Genomic DNA, 23,029 nt, shown 5'->3' on the forward strand with positions numbered 1-23,029 from the left:
GAACATCAGTGTCTTGGTTTTACAGGTTGGAAGACAAAGAAGAAAAATCACATATCTGCTGTCAGCAGCAAGCTAAAATACAGCTGCGTGGAAGTGAGTTTGAAGCTTACTGTTTATTTAACCTAAGCAAGAAGTCATCTAGGGAGTTTAAAATACTTAGTACTGATGAAGGTGCTAGTAAAGTAGGATAAAGCCTGACTGTTGACACTTCTGCCATAACTACTACGTAAATAAACACCTTCTCTAAACCCTGGCTTTAATAACATGTTTGATTCCCAGTGTAGACTGAAGTTGTAATATTCTGAGCTGAACAGGATTGTTCTCAGAAACCTGGGTTCTCGAAATGGAAAAGGATTCATTTCTATTCAATGTTATTTTCTCCCTCTGCAGCAGGATTAAATCGATACACTTGAAAAATGGGGGGGGTTGCTGTTGGTTTAGGTTCCTGTTTTCGTGTGCTCAAACCAAGAGAGAAACCCTACATACTGCGAGTACCGCATCCCACAGCATCGTTCAAAAAAAGACACCTCTGGCAACTGACCCGCTTTTTGTGCGGCTCACGGCGCGCAGCCTGCCAGGGGCTGACGGGCGGCACCCCGGCCGACGGTGCCTGGCTCCCCACTGTTTCGGACGATCCCTAGCCGGTACACTCAGGAGCAGAGGGCTGAGAGAAGGACTGCCTTGGCCAGGAAAAGGGCTGAGTGAGCTTGCAGAGCTCTGCTGCACCTCGGGACCTTTTGGGGTTTTACAGGACACGAACCCACCGTGAACAAGGGCTCGGCGCTGCCAGAGCTCAGGTTGGACTGGAGCAAATGAGAGATCTGGTTTGCCTGCTCCTCTTTGTGAACAGCAGCCTGGATTTCCAGACCTTGGCTTGCTTGAATGCAACCAAAAAGTGTGTTTCTAACGCCCACGCTTGCAGTAATACAGCGTGCCAAATGGACTGCCAGAGGGAGAAGGAGCGAGGCAGGTACTACTGCGGAGATGTACGGGTTTTTCTGCAGGCGTTTTTGCACCTCGGCAGGTTACGGAGCTGCTATAACAGTGTGATTGGTTTGAAGCCAAAACTAAGCTTGAATTAACTGGTTTAAATTCTCAAATGAATAAACAAATGTAATTTGAACTAAAGCTAGCAACAGGAATTAGTATTTCAGGTGAGAAGTAGCCAGCGCAAGCTTGAGCAGGACTTGGCATTAGATCTGTTTGAAGCACCTTCCACACACATCCACCTGTCTGGAAAGCAAATTCTCTCCATATTTATCTGTGTTAAGCTGGGCATGGTTTAGGGCAACACGTTTGCAATGTTTGCAACAACTCTGTTTTGTCGCTTCTGAGTTACATCCTGCTCTGCCTTAAAACAGAGCCCACCAAACCATGAAGTGATGAAAAAATTGTACTCTGCACCACTTTTTAATTCAAGAGGATGCGCTACCTGAATGAGAGCCCATGTTTATGCTTAGGAAAAAATAAAAGGTAAGATACTTACATAACTATAGTAATAATACTGTGTCTTTGTTAAAATTTAGAAAAAATGAAGTTATAAAGGTTAGTTTTCCACAAGCTCTTAAGCTGATGCGATTCTTGTGCTCCTGTTACATGGAACGATATCTTCCAATACTGAAGATTCAAGTATTTTATTAATTTTCTTCTTCTGGGGGGGCCTCTCCTTGGACAGGAGGAGATCTCAGATTAAGTGTGAGAAGGTGATAAAAGCTTTTTTTTTTTTCTTTCCTCACGATGTTTCATTTTTACAAGTGACTTCCTTTTTTTTTTTTTTCCTGCCTGAGAAATCATGTTCACCGATGCAGGTGAGCGCATTTGTTGTAGGTAATGTATTGCCCCTCAACAGGGATTTTTTTTGTTTTATGGGGAAGTTGTATTTTTGGAATTCACCAGATAGATTACACACAGATCAAAGGTTCCTTAAAAAAATGGGATAATATTATATGCAAAATCATTCCCTAGAAACCTGAGCTTTGCCTTCCAAATGGTATTTAACAAAAATGACTCCTCATAAAAATTTCTAATGACCTTGTCTCTTCATTTGTGTATTGTTTTTACTTCAATTACTTCAATATTCTGAGAATTTCCTCAGATGCTGAAACTTCACAGCAGCACGAACTTTGAGGACTAGTAAAGTCTTACAAAACAACCAGCTTCTTTCAAACAACTTCACATTTTCCAAGAGCAGTACTTACATTTTAACGGAGCAATTGAAATTGGCCTGGGCAACCTGAAACCTGGGTTCACAAAGGACGCCTAGACAGCCGGTAGCCGTCTGATGGGAGCCTGAAAAGCTAAATAGAAGAGAAAGGAGTTGGAGACTGAGTCTTGTTTTATTTGCATCACAAAGTTACCTGTTCAAACCGATCAGAAGATTAACTCACATTTGGCTTCTCTCAGGAAACAGAAGTGCCACTGATGAGGAAAGCAGGAAACAGGAACCTTCAGAAACCAAACTGGGGGTTTCCTAGTGGAAAAGCAAGGGTCTGGTGCCCCAGAGGGGTCGGGCTCCTGGGTGCTGGTGGCACCGCAGCCTTCAAACCTGCCGCACGGGATCTGCAGGGCTCCCGCAGGGCTCAGACCTTTAACCTCAGCGGCTGGCAGGTTGCAAGTCGTGGTCACAAAAGAGGCAAAGGCACAAAGTATGTCTCTAGCTTGAAATATTATCTTTTATGTCTTACTGCATATGTGTACACTAGTTTACAGACGAGAGCTGTTTCACAAAATCTAAAGTGGAATGAAAAATATAAATGTGTTAATTTTATTACTATTACTATAAATGAAAATTTTGACACACCTGTTTTCTTTAATTAAAGCTAAGGTCAAGTACTCAGGAAGTCTCCAAAATGGAGACAAATTCCCTTAAATGAAAACTACTCTTCACTCATCTGTTTATATATATAAAAATTACAGTTTCATTGCTCTGAATTTTATGCTTGTTTCCCTCCATCTGGCATCGAAAGAAAAGCGGAAGTTAAGAAACTGACGTCCAGCCCCACATGATGCCTAGGTACTGGTGATACGGCGTGTTAATGGCTAAGGAGATTTGTTTGCTGTGCCACAGACACAGCTACCCCAAATGTCGGGGGTCCTCGGCCACTGGTCCCAAGGACGGGGTGCCTGGTCACACCCGCTGACGAGAGCAGCGGTGAGCAGAGCACGGCCAGGCGAGACCCTCCGGACAGCGGGACATGCGCCTGCGGGTCCCCACGCAGGAGGCGGCAGGCGCTGCGGAAGGCGGCTCTGCGGGTGTAACCTGGGAGCGGGCACGCGCCGAGAGCGCCGTGTTTCTACCGAAGATGCAACCTGTGGAAAGAGAACGGCTCGCCGTCCCCACCCTGCCCTCCTGGGCAGCGAGCTATCGCAGCAGGTAGGGCAAGGGACGGTCCGTCGTGCAGCCTCCCCTCCTACCGCCCTCGCCTCTAACCTCTCTTTCTCCCTGCCCCTCCAGCCCTGAAAGGCTGGGAAATCCACCTGTGTCTGATCATCCGCGGGCCAGAGGCTCCCAACGGCAGCAGCAGCAGCAGCACATCTCGCTGTCACTCCATCACTTGAGCCGTTCCTTGGGCTTTGCCTCTCTGGTTCCCTGCACACCATTCCCCACAGCCTGGCTCTTCTTTCCCGGTATTCTCACGTTCTCTCGACCCTTTGAACCCCAAAGCAAAGGAAAGGAAGGCTCGCAGACAAACAAGCTGTGTTTAACCCATTGTTGGCTAAATGCCAATTACAGTTTGACAACAAAAGGAGCACGGTGGAATTTTCCCGGTGAATGTACGACTGTAGGATGTGGTTTGAAAGAAAAAAAAAAATAGAAAGAAAGAGAAAGAGCAAAAAAGATTGTGCAGCAAACACAATGGAGATCTGCAGCTTGGGTTTTAATCATGGCTCGAACATATATCTTTGGTGACCCCGGCTGAGTCATTTCATTTCCTGATGCATTAATTTCCCAGACTCCAGTATGTAGATAATAAGTAATGAATGCTGCTGTTCCAAAGCACGTCACAATAGTCCCTGTAATGAGGGTTTTAATGGAAATCGCTATAAAACTGGGAAGAATAAGCCGTACATATAGGGCCAGCACAGTATGTTAATACCCTTCTCAACGCTTCATTAGCAGTTGGGATTTAACAGGCAGCCCCGCAGCGGCAGCGGCACGGGCACTTGTGGCTGCTGCTCCCGCCAGAGCGCCGGGCTAGGGCGGTGGAGCAGGAGGTGGCTCCCAGTGCCACTGCACCTACGGGGGTGACCAACTGGGAAGCGATCAGGGCAAACAGGTTCCTTAGCTCAGTGAATGTTCAGCGATGGTAACGAAGCAAAGGGGCTGGGAGGGGGCGGGGGTTTAGCCACCTCGCCCTTGGTGTGAGCATCCCTGCAGGGGAGCTGGGGCCCCGCGGGAGCCCGGTTAACCGACCCAGACGCTGGCTGAGTAACAAGGGACGTCACGCCCTGGTTCCCTGTGGATGAGGGACCCCCGCTGCCATCGGGGAAAACACCTCTTCCAGTCGCTGTCCTACCTTCCTTTAAGCAGGATGGGAGAGCGGTGCAGCTGGATAAAGGCACAAGAATTCAATTTGCTTTTCCCCATTCTGCATCTGATCTAACTGCAACAATAAAGCCCCCGGACTGGATTAATCTAAAGGCATGCCCGATTCAGTAACACAGCGGATAGGATGCTCCAGTAGGTGTTCATTAACCTCAGAGGAGAAGTTAACACCAGATATTCTTTCAAAGAGGAAGAAAACAGTTGTGAATTAAATACGGTCACATTTTGGGGATAGATGTAAAGATGATTCAGAAAAGAAAAAAAATTGAATCTAAAAGGATTTCCCAAATGTAGAAGAGTAAAGAAAATATCATCTACATACTCAAGTTCTCGATAATTTTTTATTGTTAAACATACTGGCCTCCAAGAGGCTACACTATATAACTGCAGTTCTATGATAAAATGTTTCAACCCAAAAAACCACAATCTTTGGAAGAGGATATGAATTCAGGAATCTTTAGATGAAGGACTGTGTTTCTAGAACTGGGAAGTTATTTCCACTTTTGGAACTGGACCAGCAGCTGGATGCTGACGCCAGCATAGCGCCAAGCACCCAAATGGGTCAGGAGGCTAAAGACCATTGGCGATAAAAACCACAGCTGCAATATGAAAGGTGGGCAACACGCAGCGTCGAGATTCAGGACGGGGACTCTCGCAGCTTTTTTCAGGCAGATCATGGGTAACAGATGCCCTCCGCCCACAGAAAAGCTGGTAAGTGACGGGGCAAGCGAACGGCGAGATGTGCGAATGGTGCGAGGCTCTGACTGAGGCAGGGGAAGAACCACCACTGCTGGGCAGATTGTGAGCACCACGAAGCACTGCTGCTGTGACCCCTGAGTGAGAGGTGTGTTGGTAGGACACAGGGAGGCTTGTGGCATTGTTTAGGTTTGTCTACGTTTAGCCTGTGCCCAGGGCTGAGCTGTAACAGCCGCTCCGTCCCCCGATGGCCCCCACCAGCCAGGGAGGGGGGATTGGGGAAAAGGAGAGCAGAGCCCTGGGTGGGAGGGAAACAGGTTTAATGAGACACCCCCAGCACCAGCAGAGACACACACAGTTATACGGAGCCAGATGAACATCCAGCCGCCACAACTGACCAGGGAGCAGTCCTCGGGAGAAGCCAGAGGAGGAGCAGGAGGAGGAATCCCAGGAGAACCCCCCTCTCCCCAGCCAACCTCCCCCTTTATACTGACCAGGCGTTACAGGACGGGCTACCCCTGTGGCTCACTCAGGTCACTGCCCTGGCTGGTGGAGCTGCTAACGGCCTGCCTGGCCTGGTGGGCTGGGCTCTGTCCCAGGCAGAGCAGGACGAGGATGATGGTGTCAGTAACATTCCTGTGACGGGCTCATAGCAGGGGACTCTGCCTGCGACGGCTCGCTGAGCTTCAGTGAAGCTTGTGTGTCTGCCTGGGAGGGGAAGCCCTTGAAGCATACATTCGCTGTATACATCTGAATAAAACAAAAGTGGAAAATATGACAAAAAAGTGAACTGAAGGTAATTATGAAGACAATTAAAAAAGCCAAGTTGATCTACTTAAAGAGAGAGAAAACCCCAACAAAACATCCAGTTAATTAATTTTGTTTATATTGTTATTTATATGAATGCTTGATGATAAAAGCTATCACCATGCCTTTTCCTTCTGTCTAAACCTTTTCTGTTTGGTGGTCTTGACTGTAAATGTCAGCCACATTATTGATTAGGTCAATAAGGCATCAAAAATGTCCTTAAAATATTTTATAAATCCTTCTACATTCATAATAGGAAGGTGGTACTGGATTTCTAGTCACATTTTGTTGATAATTACTCTGTGCATTTTCATCCAGTAATAACGCGGAAGACAGGGTTTGAAAGACATGAAAGAAACTAATTCACAAAGGAAAGTAGAAAATTACATTTGAGTCTTGAAGAATTTAATGAACTAATACTGTGTAGTTGACTCTGCTTATTTCTTTCACTTTAGTTCTTGTCTTCCTTTTGAAGTCTCCGACTTTATTGGTTTCTAGAAAGTGATATTATTTGCAGAAACCTGAAAGTTTCATTTTAATGAAAGAAAAATGAAAGCAGAGAGGCTTCAAGGTTCTCACACAAATCCATTATCAGGATGGGAAATGGGCCTTTCCGTTTCAGAGCACAGCCATTCTCGTACACCTATTATTTTTCCTGAATTATCCTTTTCCTGGTTCAACTCTACTTTTTATGTCCCTCACGTTGCTAAAAGCACCTGTTAAAGTCAGCTTAAGGAAATGAATGTTGCTGGATTTCTTCTTGTGCTGGCAGAGGCTTACAGAGCCGTTTCCTAAACAACTCCCTCAAACACAGCCTGGGTGTGAAACCTTCCCGTTCACCTCAGGTCGAGGCTACCCCTAATTATAGGGTGTTGTCAGCTCAGACGTGTCTCTGAGAGACCTGGGACTTTCATATGGCAAAAAAGCTTATGACTTAAACTGGCCTTCAAAATCCAGGGAGAGCGCTAAAGAGAGCGAACAACGTGTTGTCCGTGTATGGCATCTTTAACCTCTTTTGTTGATGCATCCAGGACCTGACACAGCCTACCTTTCCAGCCAAGAAAGTTATCTTCTCATGCAGCTTCTTTTTCTTAAGCCATTTTTGTGACCCTTTATTGGGAAAAATCTTAGTGAACAGCAAAGCGACAGTGAATTGCTTTCAGCTAATGCACATCTCTCTCCTACGGGGTCACCTCAAGCAGCCAACGCTGCCTAAAATCTCCCTCTGATGCCAAAAAACCCGGAGAAAACCACAACCAAAGGAAACCAGCCCGGGCACCAAACACAAACACCCTCGAGTTAGCGGTGGTGACGCATAAACGCAGAGAATCAGAGAACCGCTCGTTTTGTCAGCCGCCTCTGGTTTGGTGAGTTCTGCATGTTGCCTTTTCTGTCTGAAAAAGCAGCGCGAGGGGGGTGCTGATGGGTGACAGCACAAATGCGTGGCCACTTCGCTTCTTTTCCTCTTTCGGTCTTTGACTGGCTCTAGGTGACGTAAGCGGTACTGCCCCAACCGCTCCAACCGCCCCTCGGAAGCAGCGTGCTTCGGAGCAAACGAGCATCCTCTTCCCCTACAAGTACACTGCTTCAAGACAGCCAAAATAGAAAACAAAAAAACATTTCCTAGCAAACTTTTGAACAAATAGTGAACTAAACTCTCCCCACGTTATGAGCAAACTGACCTTGGAGAGATAGAAACTGCAAGAACCACCGCCTCCCACCAAACCTTTGCCTGGGTAATGGAATGGAAGAATCACCAAAAGCTAACGAAAAAATTGAAATGCTGTTCTGTTGTCCTGAATGATCTGTTGGCTTTGGAGTTAGTTTGGCTTTGGAGTTAGTTTGGCTTTTTTACCTTCCCACATACTGATATGTAGCCGTTCCTCCAGTAAAAATCCCTTTCCTACTAAAATCCACGGCTTCCTGAGCGTGCCGTTGCTTTGCAGAAGTTCATTTCCTTGGGCAAAGCCCAACAAAACAGTAAAGCTTTCACAGGAAAGGTATCGCAGTCAACTGTAAATTAATGGGACCAAGTAACAGGAGCTACAATCGTTTGTTTTAGTAGAAATAGCATAATTGTACCATCAACTCCTGCCTGCTGCACTACAACATATTACATCTGGTTTATGCTGATGCAGTTCCAAAGAAATCAACGATATTTTTACTGACATAAAGCAGCAGTGAGTCATATTCTCAATTAGTCTCTTCAGTTCGAGAAGGAATATCAGAGGTTTTTCTTTATTTTCCAAAATTTAGCCTGCAAACACGTTCACTGATTTCTAAGAACCTGAGAGTTTAATTACATCTACAGGGCTTCAGAGCACCCATTACAGAATCATCACAAGCTACTTTATGAGGATTTATTTTTTAAATTGGATTATTGTGACTGCATGGATCTTTTGTTTCATTAATATGAGTTCATGAGGCAGTGATCTCTGATTTTTTTTTTTTTTAATGTGTGATCTGTAGGAATCATAAAATGGCTGTAAAGTAGCATATCTGCTCAGAAAAGGCATATCAACTGCCCTAACATAGCTATCCTCACATATTGATGCTGCTATCAATTAAAAACATTATGCTTTTATTTTTACGGTTGGGTTTGATCCCCCTTAGCTGAAATACTGTGTGAAGCCCCTGCCAGTTTGAACCAGAGTTAAAAACTGCAGGTATTAATTTTCTTACAATTATGTCTTTATTTTTAATGGGATTTTTGTTTCTTTTTATTAATGTGAAAGATCTATTTGAAAAGGCAGCAGTCTGAGTTCATGATGTGTGAGTGTTCAAGGGTTTACGAGAATAATCTGACGCCTTAGACAGGTAATCCGAGGTGAACCTCGTGGCGTTGGTTCTAAAGAGCTGGTTAACTGAATTTGGGTTGACCAGAAACAGCCGGAGGCTGGGCTGTGCAGGTGGTTCATCCTGAGGGGAGAGGGTTCCCGTGCACGTGCTGGGCTCGCGGTGGTTCAAGCCAAGCGCCTGGATCAAGAGCTCCGAGGTCAAAATCACATTTATCAGCTTCCTCGCAGCAGCGCGGGTGGCCATTGCAAACTCTGGTTTGCAGTGGGAAACCCGGACATACAGCATCAGTATCGTTTGTTTGCGTGTGCTTCCAAAGCATAAAAGGCAAGATACACGGTGCTGTTACAGCCGTGTTTTGTCCCCGGACTCCTGGGACAGAGAGCATTGTGTGCTGGTTGGTGTTGTTTCTGTTGTAGGTGATGGAAAATTATATTTCCTGGATATTATGTTTTGGTCTCAATGGGCTTTTTTTCTCACAGCTGAATCAACTGTATTTCCTCTAAGCCTGAGATAAATAAATACGTGTCCCCCTTTCATTTCAGTAGAAATTCTACTGTTTCAAAACCCATGTATAATAATAATATACGGAATGTGGCAGCTGAAAATTCATCACAGGTGAATAAATTCTTCTAAGAGCACCTTAAGTACTTCTCAGTTTGCTTTTCTGAGAAGATTTTGACAGCATTGATTACATCAGCTAGCAGAGATTTCTGACACTGACCTTCTGCTGTGTTTGAAAAAGGCTGTGCTGTGGGGTGGGGGGTGCGTCCAGTGAAAACCCCGGGAAACGAACCGAACCCCCCCAAACCTTATGGCAAGGGCTGTTAGCTACCAATGAGGCGTCTCCAGTGACCTCACCAAAACACAGGTTTTCCTTCTGTACGAAGGGCTTACCTCCCTTTGACAGCAGCGGTGACGGGCGGTGGCTGCGGGAGCGGAGCCCCGCTCACAGCCCCGGGGCGGGGGCTGCCCACCGCCTCCCTCTGCCGCCCAGCCTCCGACCGCTGGTCGTTCTAAAACAGCCTGTGCTGGTCCCTGCCCAGTCAGAAGACAAGACAGAAAAATTCTAGCTGAAGCCTGAAGGCCCACGGTCAGAGCAAGGCCAGTGGCGGGGGGGGACGTTTCAGGCAGGAGAAAGAGGGAACTGGCAGTTGGTCACCGTGGGTTCTCTTCGTTTTCCTCGGAAAAGATGGAGGGCTTACCTGTGCGCCGCCGTGGTGAGAGCCACGCCATCGCCCCCGGGCAGGCGCGTCCGTACCAGCACAAAATCCCGTTGATCCATCACTTACCGGTTCATTCGCCCATGAGACGGCAAACACAGGTACAGAAGTCAGGTCTGCGCAGCACGTTTGTAAGAGTCACTAATGATATTGTTGCCTGGTATAAACCCCCCACCTCAGAGTGCTGTAACGACGTTGGTGTAAAGAGATCCAACATTGAGGCGGTTGGCACAAACCCTCCTGACTGATTGTTAAGTGCTTCGGTCGCAACTCATGGGGTAAGGCACAACACGCTTCTAGAACAGCAGCAATACAACACACCTTAACTAGGCCATTGCCAAGCAGAAAGAAAAAAAAAAAAAGAAAAAGGAAAATAAAGATCAAACAAATGAAATTCAAACAAACTATGATGGCCCAGACAGCTGCTGTTTCTGCAAGTGTTCATAGCTGTGGTCTTTTGAACTTACTACAGTACCAGGCTATTTTACGTCATATGCCATTTCTTTTCCTCTCTTTCTCTTCCTTTCGGGTTTTTAATGTTCAGCATTAGATTTCAAACCCTTGGTTTAGCACTTGCCACCTACCACTGTTTCCAGTTGACCATTTTCTCTCTAACTGAAAATAAATTTATGCTGGCATGTTGGGGAGAAAGCACAGAATGTTTTAAATTCATATGAAAAAGTGCGTAGGCTGTTAAGGATCTTTCTTGTGATACATTACTGCAAATATGCTCCCAGCAGAGGATAAGGAGATTTATTACCATTAAGAGATGTTTCAGTTCAGAGGGAGAATAAAATAATCCACCCAGAAGAGCCGCGTTCTGGGTGATTACATTTTGACCCCAATTCCCGCTATAGTCCCGAGTGCATTTGTCCATACAATAATGTTTTCCCTGCTGGGGCCAAGTCCAACATCACCTAAAGTTAGATTTTTCTATTGATTTTTATGGTCTTTGGCATCTTAAAATCAGTTCCGGTTACATCCATAACAATTATTTCCCATGGTCATTGTTCTGCCATGAAATGTTTTTAAAAGCACCCTGGATAAAGCCCCCAGCGTTAAGCCGCGTGTTAAAACCACACAGAAGCCCTGGATAATACCGCTGGAAGAATTCAAATCCCTAACAAACCATTGCCGTGCTACAAATTTTTCTTGGTTTTGCTCTTCCAGGACACAAATTTCCTCTCACGGAGAAAGTCGGCTTTAAAAGCAACATTCAAAGGCGTTGTTGTGACTCCGGCCTCAGTCGTGCCGCCACTTAAACCTGGACAAAAACCAGCTGCTTTGTTCAAATTTGGGGGGTTTGCCCTGTTGATGTAAGAGAGGCAACAGCCTAAAAATCACACTGAGTTTCAGAAAAAGCACCGTGCTTACGTCACTGCGCAACACCAAGTCTCCTGTCGCTCACAAGCATCGCAAACCAAACAAGAAAAACCTCCTCTGTCACCCGGTTCGGGAGGAAAGGCTGATTACAGGTGCACGTGGCCCCTCCACAACTCTTTTAGGGAGGCTGCCCAAGGTTTCCTTTCTGTTTGCTCACTTTTGTCTGTCCCCGACATGAAACAAAAACGTTACGTGCTGCGGGAAGTCCAAACACCCTGCTGGACATTCCAGCAGCACCTTCACCAAAACTGTCACGCGCTCAGGCATCAACGGATTTTCCTCTCAAACTCATTCAGCACAGAATACTGTGCTAAATACTAAATACTGAAAAACTTACGACACTACTTACAGAGTAGCAGCTCAAAGGAAACACAGCCCTGGAGAACAGACTGGGTTTTTCCTCAAGGAAGGGACGGGAAGCGTTCATAAACTGGAAACCAACAGATTGTGTCTCAAATATTTCCTACGGTACCGTAACGTGAGTGGAAGCGACACACGTACCCCACACCCTGAACCAACCGCTGTGTTAACGTGCCTGTCACCCGTCACATCAGCAACTGAGAGCTTTTTCCATTGGCAGCACCTCACACAACGGCGGCGGTCCGGACCGAAGGCTCCTTCCGGACGGACGCCCCGCCCCGCCTCGCCGCCCTGCCCCTGCGCACCGTGCCTGCCGACACGCCAGTGCCGCCACCCGAGCGCGCCCCTGCCCCACGGCAAGTCACAACCCGCCGGCGACAAACGCTGATCCCCATTAAACACCCCTTTATTAAGGCTGACCCAACCCAGCCAGTCTAATCCTTTACAGTGACAATTTCAATGCATAACTTCAGGAAAACGCCGATTTTGCACGTCCTTTTCGCCCGCGGCACACATACTTCACGGAGCAGCACCGTCACCAGTTCCCGTTGGGGCTACAGCACAAACGGTTTGAACCACACTCAGCGCGGTCTCTTTGGTTCAAAGCGATGAACTCTCTCCTCAAAGGCTTCATACGTTTCGTCCATAGCTCACATGCTGCTGCCACAGATCCGTGAATTAGGTGTTTTCTTTAAATCTCAGGCTCCCCCGGAATGAGTTGTCCAATTTTAGCATGAAGTCACCTGTCGATCGATCGTTAACAATCGAGGAGCTGCACTACGTTCTCCAAGCACTTTACATAGTAGGCGTGTAGCTCATCATCTTCTGGCTGTGGAGGGGCTAAAAGGAAGAAAAAACAAGATTTGAATTTCTCGTTGAACCTTAACACAAAATTACTTTCTCCAAGATCGCACCAGACGCCTTGCCAGAACTCATGCCATTTTGGGATCTTAACCTCAGTATCACGAGTAGCAAACCCAGCACTGACCCTGCACGCTGCCAAGCCCGCTGTTTGGGCTTTTCAAAAGGCTGGCATCTCGCAGCTCTCCAGGGCCCCACTTGCTTGGGACAAAAAACAGTGAAAACCACCTTTCAACTATGCTGTTACCATGAGGTCATGCCTTGTTCTTCCCCAGCTTCTCCTTGGGTAGGACAAAGTGGGAAGTGCAAAATAACAATAGCCACGTTGAAAAATTCCCCCACTTGCACTCGGAAGAGCAAACTCCCACTTCAGCCCAATTATCACTGTCACGTGGTCAAAGCTTTACTAGGGTAGGCTAGGGGAGAACCTTAACGCAGGACACCACAGATCACCACGTCACATGACTGTAAACTGTAACAATTACAGTTGCATAAAATCTTTCACACTCAATATTTTGATATTTAATTGTTTAGTGAACCAAAAAAAAATACTTCAGTCTAGGACTCTATGTTCTAAAGCAGCACATAAATAAACAGGGATTAATATTACGAGGGGCTGGTCTGTAAAAGCTCCTATTTCTGCCTTGTTGATTCAACAGAATATTTTGAAAAGTCTCTGATCAGCGGTAGTTATGCTATAAAGAACACCACCAACGTACCTCTTTACTAACACACTGTCAGTATATGAAACATTGCGTTACGGTACGTTTAACGATGGAGTGGGTAAAGCATGAGTTTGAAACAACAGTACGCCGACAAAATCCATGGATTTGGGCGACAGCGCAGGAAGAGTTATCATGAGATGTTCTAGCAAAAACACATCTCCTCCTTCCTCGGGCACCGACAAGCGACGCTCAGCGTAGGCAGGCACTTTGTGGCAATTCTGTTGTGAAAAAAGCTATGAGCCCCCCACTGATACACCTATTTGAGCACATCTGTGGAGCAATTAAAGTCAGTAGGAACACTCCTCGGCTTAAAATGAGACATTTGCGTGTTTCCGCAAGGCCAGAGTCTGGATGTGAGTAACCACCAGTGAGCGCATTACTCGGCTGCTGGAGCTCCAGCTGCAGACCAGTGTTTGAGCACCTTGCACCGGGAACACCCCGGAGCTGCAGGTGGCCGCCTCTCGTACAGCAGTTCTGTTCAGTTCCTGGGGCAAAACCCCAGCCTTCAGCACGCCCCTGCTCACCGCACGCTGTTTGAAGACTGGCACAATGACCTGTTCTGATGCCCTCTTCATGCGGCCGAGCACGGTGAGGCTGAGCACTGCTAAGCGAAGTCAACGCTAAACCAACAATTTTTCTTACCACTAAACTTAAGCATTAACGCAGAAGTGTACGTGCAAAGCAAGCATTTTGCTGCAAGTACCACCAGGCCTATTCTCAGAAATGGCCCTTTGCAATTACCCGAGGTCTTACTGGTAATCGCTTTCCCAAGAAGCATTGTCCTGTACCTGTACTTGTGAGATGCCTCCCCACAAACCCTAGTGTTACTCATGATTCAGAGACAAACCATGCTTTCCAAAGCTTGTAGCACAACAAAGCCTTATTGTGATGATACCAACTGAAATGTATTGAAGATCTACTCGATGGAAAACCAAGAGCTGGCACCAGTTGGAAGATAAGACTTACATTTCTTCACCAAAGAATAAGCCTCATCTATTCTTCTCCTTATCGATGGATTCTTCAAAGTCACTTTTGCCTGTAGCACACATGAACACACAAAGTACAGCTATTTGACTTTCTTCCTCACATTTTCACACTTCAACGACAAAGTTCAGAAAACGACAATAATTCAGCAGAACATGAGCTGCAGGAATTTTGGAATCAGCACATGACTGTACCATCACCCAGACTGCCTTTACAAAAGCAGTCTCAAATCACAGAGGACGAGCTGCCACCTCACCATGCCGTTTAACCTCCCGGCCTGCGCAGCTATGCGATTAAAATCATACAATGGAACTACTACTGTAAACTTTTATTTTTATTTACTTAAAGGTTACTGTAGTGTTCACAGCATAATAAAAGTAACATCACGATTTCTTCAGGTATTTCTCAAGTACTAACCTTCTGACAGTTGTAAAGCAAGGCCCAGAGTGAAGCTGCTCCTATTCTCTGAACAGCATGACTGTCACTTTCCAAGCAGGCAGACAGCACTGCAATCGCCTTATCTAATGGGAAAAATTAAAAAAGCATCTAGAAAATATCACCAAAAGCATACAGATATGTTTATACATCTCAGTGTTTTGATACTTGGAGAACACTTATTTCTGCGACAAGTATTGGTATGGCAGAAGAATTACAGAAACTTTATTATCGGATTAATTAAATTTAAATATGCTCACGAAACCGGCAGGCTACGTTGAAAGGAGTGTTAAAAAGAATAGAGCAAAACAAAACCAAGCAATGCCAAAGACTCAAGCCACCAGTTATAAAACACGCACATTGCGCACAGCCACCAGCCACGCGCAGGGACGGAGGAAGCCACTAAACTGTTTTACAGCTCCCAGTAGCCCCAATTAGCGCCGCACCAGGATGGCAATTAAGATGCTTCTGTTTTCCTTAGTACTTATTACGTGGAGGATTTGTAACCCGAGAGAACCCCCCCGCCCCGCTGCAGGTGCCTGCGTTTCCTTGCCTCGCCCTGAAGCCAGACTCGTCAAGGCGCCTGCTGCACTTCCTAACAGAAGTCCAGGGACCGGGTAACTGAACAGCGTACGCTCCGCGCAGGCAGCACATCAGCACCTCGGGGGGGAAAGAAAAGCGTGGACCCTACGGAAAACCTGCTGAGACCTGACAACAGAGACAGAGGCACTCCTGCAGCTGAACGGGGGGACACACACGCCTTTCACAAACAACCGGGACACAAGCTCTGGGCGTGTTGCTACGGTAATGCAGGTGCCACCATCGTCACTTTGTCACTATCACAAAGGCTCTCTGCACACGGCAGAACACAAAACAGTCTGTCTCAGCACCCGTGACGTGCAGGAGTGAACCAGGTTTTGTCCAACTGAAAAGCAGGAACTTCAGTGATCTCAAACTGACTGACACGAAGAATCCTTCAAATCCCCCCCAGAAAAACGAGCTGTTTCAGGAAACTGCAAAAATCCTTTCATTCATAACGTGTTACTACATTCAAATGATCGGTCTCACAATAAATCTTGATTTTTAAAAAAAAAAAAACAAACCACTTTTATTTGCTTTGCCCTTGCTACATATTATTTTAATTGCTTTTCTGCCAAAACAAATGTTCTATAGTTACTTCCACAAAAACAATTTTTATAAAAATGCTTTTCTAAATAATGCTATGGAGTTCTTGGTCAGTAACCCAAATTGCCACAAAAATATGGTATTCCAGAAGACACGATATTCCAAGGATAAACCAGCTCGTATACCCTTCAGATACTTACCATTAGCCAATATCTTTGGCTTATTGGTTGGACTAAAACACACGTTGTGCAGAATTAGAAGTGCCAGATGTTGGCTGCTCTTGTGTTTGGATTTACACAATTCCACGATCTGGTCCAAAAAGCCATTTATCTTCATGATCATCTGCTGTCCATCTTCTCCAAAAGATATGTTCAGCAGCAGCTTCAGCCAAAGAGCGGACAGGTTACCAGGATGCTTGTTACTTCCCTTGGGCATTGAAAGGGACGAAAAGTTCTGCAGGAAGTTACTCTGCCAGAAGAAGAAGAAAGGTGTTAGAACATACAGTGTTCTGTGGTTTGTTCAGTGCTGTTTGACACTCCCGTCTGCGCACGTGACCAAAACCTAGTACTGGTGTTTCAGTTACATATTTCAGGGAGCCTGTTATTAGTCAAGGACTTTTGAAAGAATTACATACGAAAAAGAGTCCACATCTCTGTTAAAAAGTTAATGTGGTAAAATACATTTTCTTCTGGAACGATTTATGCAGTGTAGATACACAAAAGTTGACCCAACACAATATATTTCTTTAAACAGAGTAAGGATCGTTCGACATACAAATTAAAAAGGGAAAAAGCTCACATTTCTATAATAAGAGATTTCCACCTAACAGCCGATTCCTGACATGTAGGACAACTTCTCTAAAACTACCATTTTTAGAGGTCACCTGATGATCTGTACAACGTTTAATTTCTGTTTACTCAGGTGCCGGCTGTTCTGCTGCATGCTCACCTCCGTGATTCACCGGCGATTACGATCCGTACAGATGGGCGTTGAAGACAACTCACCCAGCAGACCCAACGGCTGTGCCGCCCGCAGAGGATCCCTGCCGACCACAGGACACCCGCACCGCGACACGAGGGCTTGTTAAGAAGGAAGGCGCATCCATCACGTGGCCAAGAGTCCCCAGCGCTGCTCACTCACCTTCTGAATGACGCCTTTACAGTCCTGCGACAGCGCGAGGTTGGCAAGGAGGCCGAAGGCCGCCTGCTGCAGGGGGCCGCTGTCGCCGGGCAGCTGGGAAGCCAGTCTCAGGACGCTGTGCGCCACCGAGGCGCCGACTGCGCTCCGCCCGGGCGGGAGGGAGGGCTGTCCACCGCCGGCCCCGCACAGGGAGGCACAGCCTTGGAGAAACGAAACCTTTATCACACGGGAAATGCACGGAGACATCAAAAAGAAGGTGTAGACAGAGCAGCCTAGGAGCTCAAGGATGGAGACAAGACTTTTAAAGGACTGGGGTCCTGCTCTCTGAAGCACAGTGGAGCCAACGGGACGTGCTGTGAACAGAAACGCGCCTGGCCACGGCAGTTCGCTGGAACCGGCGCCGGCGGCTCCACTGCTCTAGAGCCTCGGGGCCGTTCTGCTGCTAAAGGGAAGCCACCGCTCCCTCAGAAACTCTCCTTAAGAACCCCAGCGCTGCATCTAAGGCATTACACCGTTATTTGGCACCAGAGCCTGAAGGGACCCTCTGAAACTGGTTCAGAGAGGTCTCCACACCGGAAAGGTTTACTGAGTCCCTTAAAATGTTTTCCTGAGAAGACAACGCGCTCTCTGCATCTGTCACTGCCCCGTACCACGGCAGCATGCCCAGCCCGACGCCTCGGAGCTACGGGCTCCAGTCAGTGCAGCGGCAGGGCACAGCTCAGTCACCAACTCGAGGTTTGTGCACAAATACACAGTTACACCTTTCTGCTCTGTGGCACCCGCCACCTGTGCCAACGGCTAACTTCTCAAGTGCGGCAGGTTTTAGCTGTCACCATCATCCACAGGCTTTTCACTGACTACACTGAGCGGGAGAGCTTAACCAGAGTAGGTGAGTTTGGGTCACCTCACAAGCCAGCTATTCTGAACAGAAAGAAAAACCGTGATTAATCTAAAACCACTTGCCCTTATTAGCAAGGAAAAGAAAAATGCAGCCTAGAGTCTCCCAGAGCTAAGAAACAAGCAAGAGGATCAGAACTTCGGCTTGATTTCCAGTACACCACAGGACACTACATTCTAATGTTATATCCTGTGGCTAACCCACACTTCACCTGTCTCCAGTCCATATTAAAAAAAGTCTTTGTGAAAAAAGAAGCTTCACAAGCTCATTTGAGGTCTGGAAACACTAACTTCAAAAGAGGGTACAAAAGCTCAGAGACTGTTCAGTTAATACACTTTAGAACCATGCTAACTCTTTTATGGTATCTTGACAGGGAGAAATCAACAGGTACCTATATGTCTCTTCAAGCCACTGGCAAATCAATACCTGAGTCAACAACGAGGATATAGAATGAGAGAAATTCGTACTAGAAAAGAACAGGCTTCCAGGAGTGGGGATAATTATTCATCAGGGGAAAGAAAAGGTTTCCTCAAATGAAGAAGAGAATCTTTATGAAAAATATACAAATACAAGCTACTGACCCCAATGCATAAATAAACAGAAGAAATTTAATACAGAATTACATTATTGAGCATTCAAAACCCGAATGTTCCCTCTCTCGTGGCTGAAGCACAAGCTGTATACAGCCCTGACACACTGTGGGAGGATTCCTAGAGCAGCATTTCCACAGCCCACTATTCAGCTTGGCAGGACTTTCAGCGTAACCTTCAAACACAATGGCACGAATCAAATGCTATTTAATCCTTTAATACAATTGTACTCTTGCTAAATCCAACAGCCTGAGACAGGAGCTGAACCAAAGCCTGGAATGTATTAAAATCCAAACTCTTGATAGACCCCGACGGACCAGTGCTTTTGTACTTTCCTCTGATAGTAGTAAAGAACATTATTTTCCCTTTATTAAGCTTTTCTGCCTTAATTATTCTAGTTAACTATTTTGATGTATTACACCACAGAGTGACTCTCCTACCTGCAGGACAGTTGGCGGTGTAGACACAAAGCAAGTGCAGAGCTATGAGCATGGAGGGGTCGTCCGTTAAAAGCCACGGCCACAACGAATGCAGGACAGGAACGAGGTGAGCTCTGAGTGCTGCCACCTACGAGAACACGAGGAAGAATTTAAACTACTGTACTATCAGATACTTTGAAAATGACGTACAAATAGAGAGAGAAAAGCATATTTTTATCTTATTGCGTCCATTAGTTTGCTTTAAAAGATTAAAGGGACAAAGAAAAGTAAATGGCAAATTATTATTTAGGGGTTCCTTTTTAGGGTTTTTTTGTTTGTTTGGAGGTTTTTTGGTCTTTCAGAAAGGGAAAGGAAAAAAGGAGAGAGGAACAAGGAGAGAAATCTGCTTTCCAAGATGTGAAGTGTATCTCTTATGCACCTTCCTTGTGGCCTCACACTCTTCTCCCCATCCATTTTTCACATTATATGCTTTGAAAACTGGAATTCTTGATTAAGCAAAGCAGAAGTAGGTATAAAGGATGACAGCTATCTGAAACCCTTGGGAGATGATGTTTCAATATGAACATTGAGTTCTGAATGCACGTATGAAATATTCTTAGGAAGTGGGAATAATAATGAAGCTTGAAGTATTTCTTGCCATTAATATCAAACTTAAATTTAGCCAGCTTGAAAATAATTTCAAAGCAGAACAAAACCCATAATTATGATCTTCATTCACTAACTGACCGTGCTCACGTTATTTCGGTACAAGAATACTTACTTTGCATTCTTCATTTTGAAAGAGGCAGTTTCTGAGGAGCTGCATAGAACACCTTAACTGCTTGATAAGGTTATCCTCCTATGCAGAGAAAAACATTGGAAGATTATCAACATAAAACCAGAATGAATTTTGTACAAGGAGGAAAGATTTCAAAGGAGAGGTGCCAATCTCAGGCACCCACGCTTGGGTCACGTCTCGTCAGCAGAGTTTCCTGCCGGTCTCAGGCAGGATTCACCTCAGCTAGCTTTAAACACGTACACCAAAGACACGGACAGCAAGCACACTGGGAGTCATCCTCACCTCTCTCTGTAACCCACAGATGCTATTTGCTGCAGGGTCACCGATCTGGCCAAGCCAGGCCTGTCATGCACAGCTCCATTGATTTCTGTTGCTCCTCCTGAGGAGTGGGTGGGAACCCTTTCTGGGTATTTGTTCCACTCTAAAGCAGAGGTCTAAAACAAGTCAAAGGAATCCCTCCCTAGAAGCACTTCTTTTTCTCCTTGGATAAAACTAAGGATAAACTAGCTCTGTCTTGCAGACCTCTACACTTGGTCAGACCAATCCATCCTCGTATTCCCAGTGTCTTAGTTCCCTGTCCTTACTAACGGGAGTGATTTCCAACCTGGTAAGAACATTACAAAGATAAACACGGACCTCTGGACAGTGAGGCACTACACCGAGACTCAAGTACACAAGTAAACAAAAAAATTTATCTTCATGATGGCACCGTGACACTAAAAGGCCAATGGTGGCTGCCCTAACTTCTATCAGGTGACATCCTAAACCACTTCTGAAAGATGACTGAATTCCAGTAAGCTTGTTCACCACAGGAGACCATTTCTGTTCTATCAAGCATAAAGGAACAAAAATGTAAAATAGGATTCAAGCTTAATCTCAGACAAGGTGAAGCAATAACGCTTGCTTATAAATCATATCATGTACAGTCGATGACATTTAGAGAGGAAGTAAAAGTCTATCTCAAAAAAGTTAATGAAAGTCAGGCGAGGCAGATCAACAAGACACACACAGGGCATCATGACAAATGCGTTTCATGACTGGTCTGTCTCATTTTTAGCTAAATAAAATGCTAACTCCAGGATGTTCCTTCAAGAACTTCCATATGTATGTATTTATTTAATAAAGACAAACAGAAGCAAATCCTACAGAAAGCCACAAGCTACAATTTATGCTTAGTGTGTAAACTTCTAAGAGGTTGAAAAAGTTAGATTGTGTTGATAGCACTGTATGTATTTATTTTAGGATACCTTGATTTTTACAAAGACCTACATTGAGGGTTTTTTTGGAAGCTTGGCTGTTTGTGAATACTTTTCATGCCCTTGGTTAGCATCACAGTAATTACTGGGGGAAAAAAAGAAGAAAAGGAGTACCGGGTAAAATACTTCAGTTGCCCTGAGAACGAAGCTAGGTTGAACACATTTTTCAACAGTTAGAAGAAAAGAAAGAGAAAAAGGTCTGATAACTCCAGTTTGAGGGCTGTGCCTCGAAGGGCAGCTGAGGGGCAGCTTTGTGAACAGCCACGAAAGCTGCCTGTGAAACAGCGCCCCAGCTCCCTCAGGTGAAACGAGACGGCTTGTCGTGCGACACCACACGCTTACACGGGCTGTAGCAACCTACAGTCCCAGCTCAGCAAGGAAACCTGCCACAAAGTTTTTTGCAAATCTCTTTCAAAGATCTTAGTTAAACAGTCTTTCTGACCTTTCTCAGAGGCTCCTTTCCTTCAATTTCTTTCAAATCTTAAATTTCTCCTACATTTAGCAGAGGAGCAAGTGTCCCCAGCTTCCCCCTTCTCAACCCAAGAAATATAAAGAACCAGCTGACTTCAACGTTGCTGGACATACCCAGGGCAGGACACCCTTCAACCCCCACCCCTCAAAGAATGGATAACAAATGTGTTCAGGAGATCAAGAAAACATATCGTAGCCTTCAAATGTCAGGGTCAAACTCAAAATCTTTTAAGAGCTCATTGTTATAAAACACAGTCTCACGCTCTCACAAATCAAGGCTAATGTCTGTTTGTGCCAACGCCTCAGAGAAAAATACTGCTGAGCTCAAACAATTCAGAAATACACTGCAGGAAGATGTTTTCTGCAATTTCTGCTTTATGTGGGAGTGGACAAGATACCAAACTTGACAGCAGAGGCTATTGTCTGTATTTGAATAACTCTCTTCGACAAAAGTGGTAGAAAACAAGCAGATGGCAACAAAAATCTTATGAAACTGTTATGGTGGCAACAAATAATCTATGCCTAGATGTGGTAAGGAAGAGCTGGGTGATGTGAGAGGCTGGAACAACTGGAAGGGAGGTTAAAAAAAAAAAAGGCTAAACAAAGAAATTGGGAATGGAGAAAAGAGACTGGTAGTACAGGTGGTGGCAGGACCACAAGTATGAGGTGAAAAAAAAACAAACAACAACAAGATCTCTGACAAGAAGTTAAAGCCAGGGACAACTGAGTCTGAAGACAAGAGACTGAGACGTCTGGACCGAGTACGGAGCAGGACAAGAAAAGAATTAGAATTGGAAGCCAGATAATGTGAGAATGTAGAGAATAAAAAAAACTGTGACTTGCACGCACAAGCAGACTGGAAGTGGTTTTGGGGCGGGAGGGAGATTGACTGGTACAGGAACAGACAAAACCAGAATGGCCAGCACTGGTTGAAAGACACTGCGAAAGAAAACCTGAGAAACAGCAAATTATTATTGTGGAAACAAGATGGGAAAAATCAGCTGGACTGGACAGGACCATGACGTCAAGGCTACAGTCCAACTACGTTTGAAAATAACACAGTACCCCCAGATATTGTTGTAGGCTAAACAAACATCATAAATTGGGAGCCCCGACAGGTGACATGTGGATGAACGTGCATGTGTGCGAATGTCTGAACTGAACTCCTAAACCCTCAGTCAGAAGCCTGCGGGCTTCAACCAGCGTGGGCTAGCTGCTAATTCGGGAACCAGGACTAGAAGTGGGAAGTCCTGAATCCTCCAGTTAATGAAAAGACACGAGACAGAACCGCTAGTTCAGAGGCTGACCACGGGTTGTGCTTTGCACAGAGGTTACTTAAGTTAGGTAAACAGGAGCTTAGAGCTCTGGAAAGAGAAGCTGGTGGCAAAAAGAGGACTCCTGAAAAGGAATGGTCTCTGAAAGAAAGTAATGGGCCCAAAAAGAAGAATGTGAAGATCCTGGCGGGAGGAACAATCCTGCAAGTGGGAGAAAATCCTGGAGACCAGAGATGCCTGG

At 45.6% G+C, this 23,029-nt stretch overlaps 1 protein-coding gene across 2 annotated transcripts in view; it reads right to left on the reverse strand.

The window, feature by feature from the left end:
- Positions 1-12,249: 12,249 nt before the first annotated feature.
- RTTN (rotatin) overlaps positions 12,250-23,029 on the reverse strand; it is a 71,925-nt gene continuing 61,145 nt past the window's right edge. For both annotated transcript variants that reach the window (XM_086469011.1, XM_086469012.1), the window contains exons 43-49: positions 19,770-19,847; positions 19,010-19,136; positions 17,082-17,281; positions 16,142-16,409; positions 14,799-14,902; positions 14,364-14,433; positions 12,250-12,651 (exon numbers count right to left, since the gene is read on the reverse strand). In XM_086469011.1, the coding sequence (XP_086325137.1) occupies positions 12,569-12,651; positions 14,364-14,433; positions 14,799-14,902; positions 16,142-16,409; positions 17,082-17,281; positions 19,010-19,136; positions 19,770-19,847 (930 nt within the window). In that variant the 3' untranslated portion in view covers positions 12,250-12,568. The remainder of the gene's footprint in view (positions 12,652-14,363; positions 14,434-14,798; positions 14,903-16,141; positions 16,410-17,081; positions 17,282-19,009; positions 19,137-19,769; positions 19,848-23,029) is intronic.

This window comes from Leptosomus discolor, chromosome 8 (assembly GCF_034619465.1).
Source record: "Leptosomus discolor isolate bLepDis1 chromosome 8, bLepDis1.hap2, whole genome shotgun sequence".
NCBI classification, from domain to species: domain Eukaryota; kingdom Metazoa; phylum Chordata; class Aves; order Leptosomiformes; family Leptosomidae; genus Leptosomus; species Leptosomus discolor.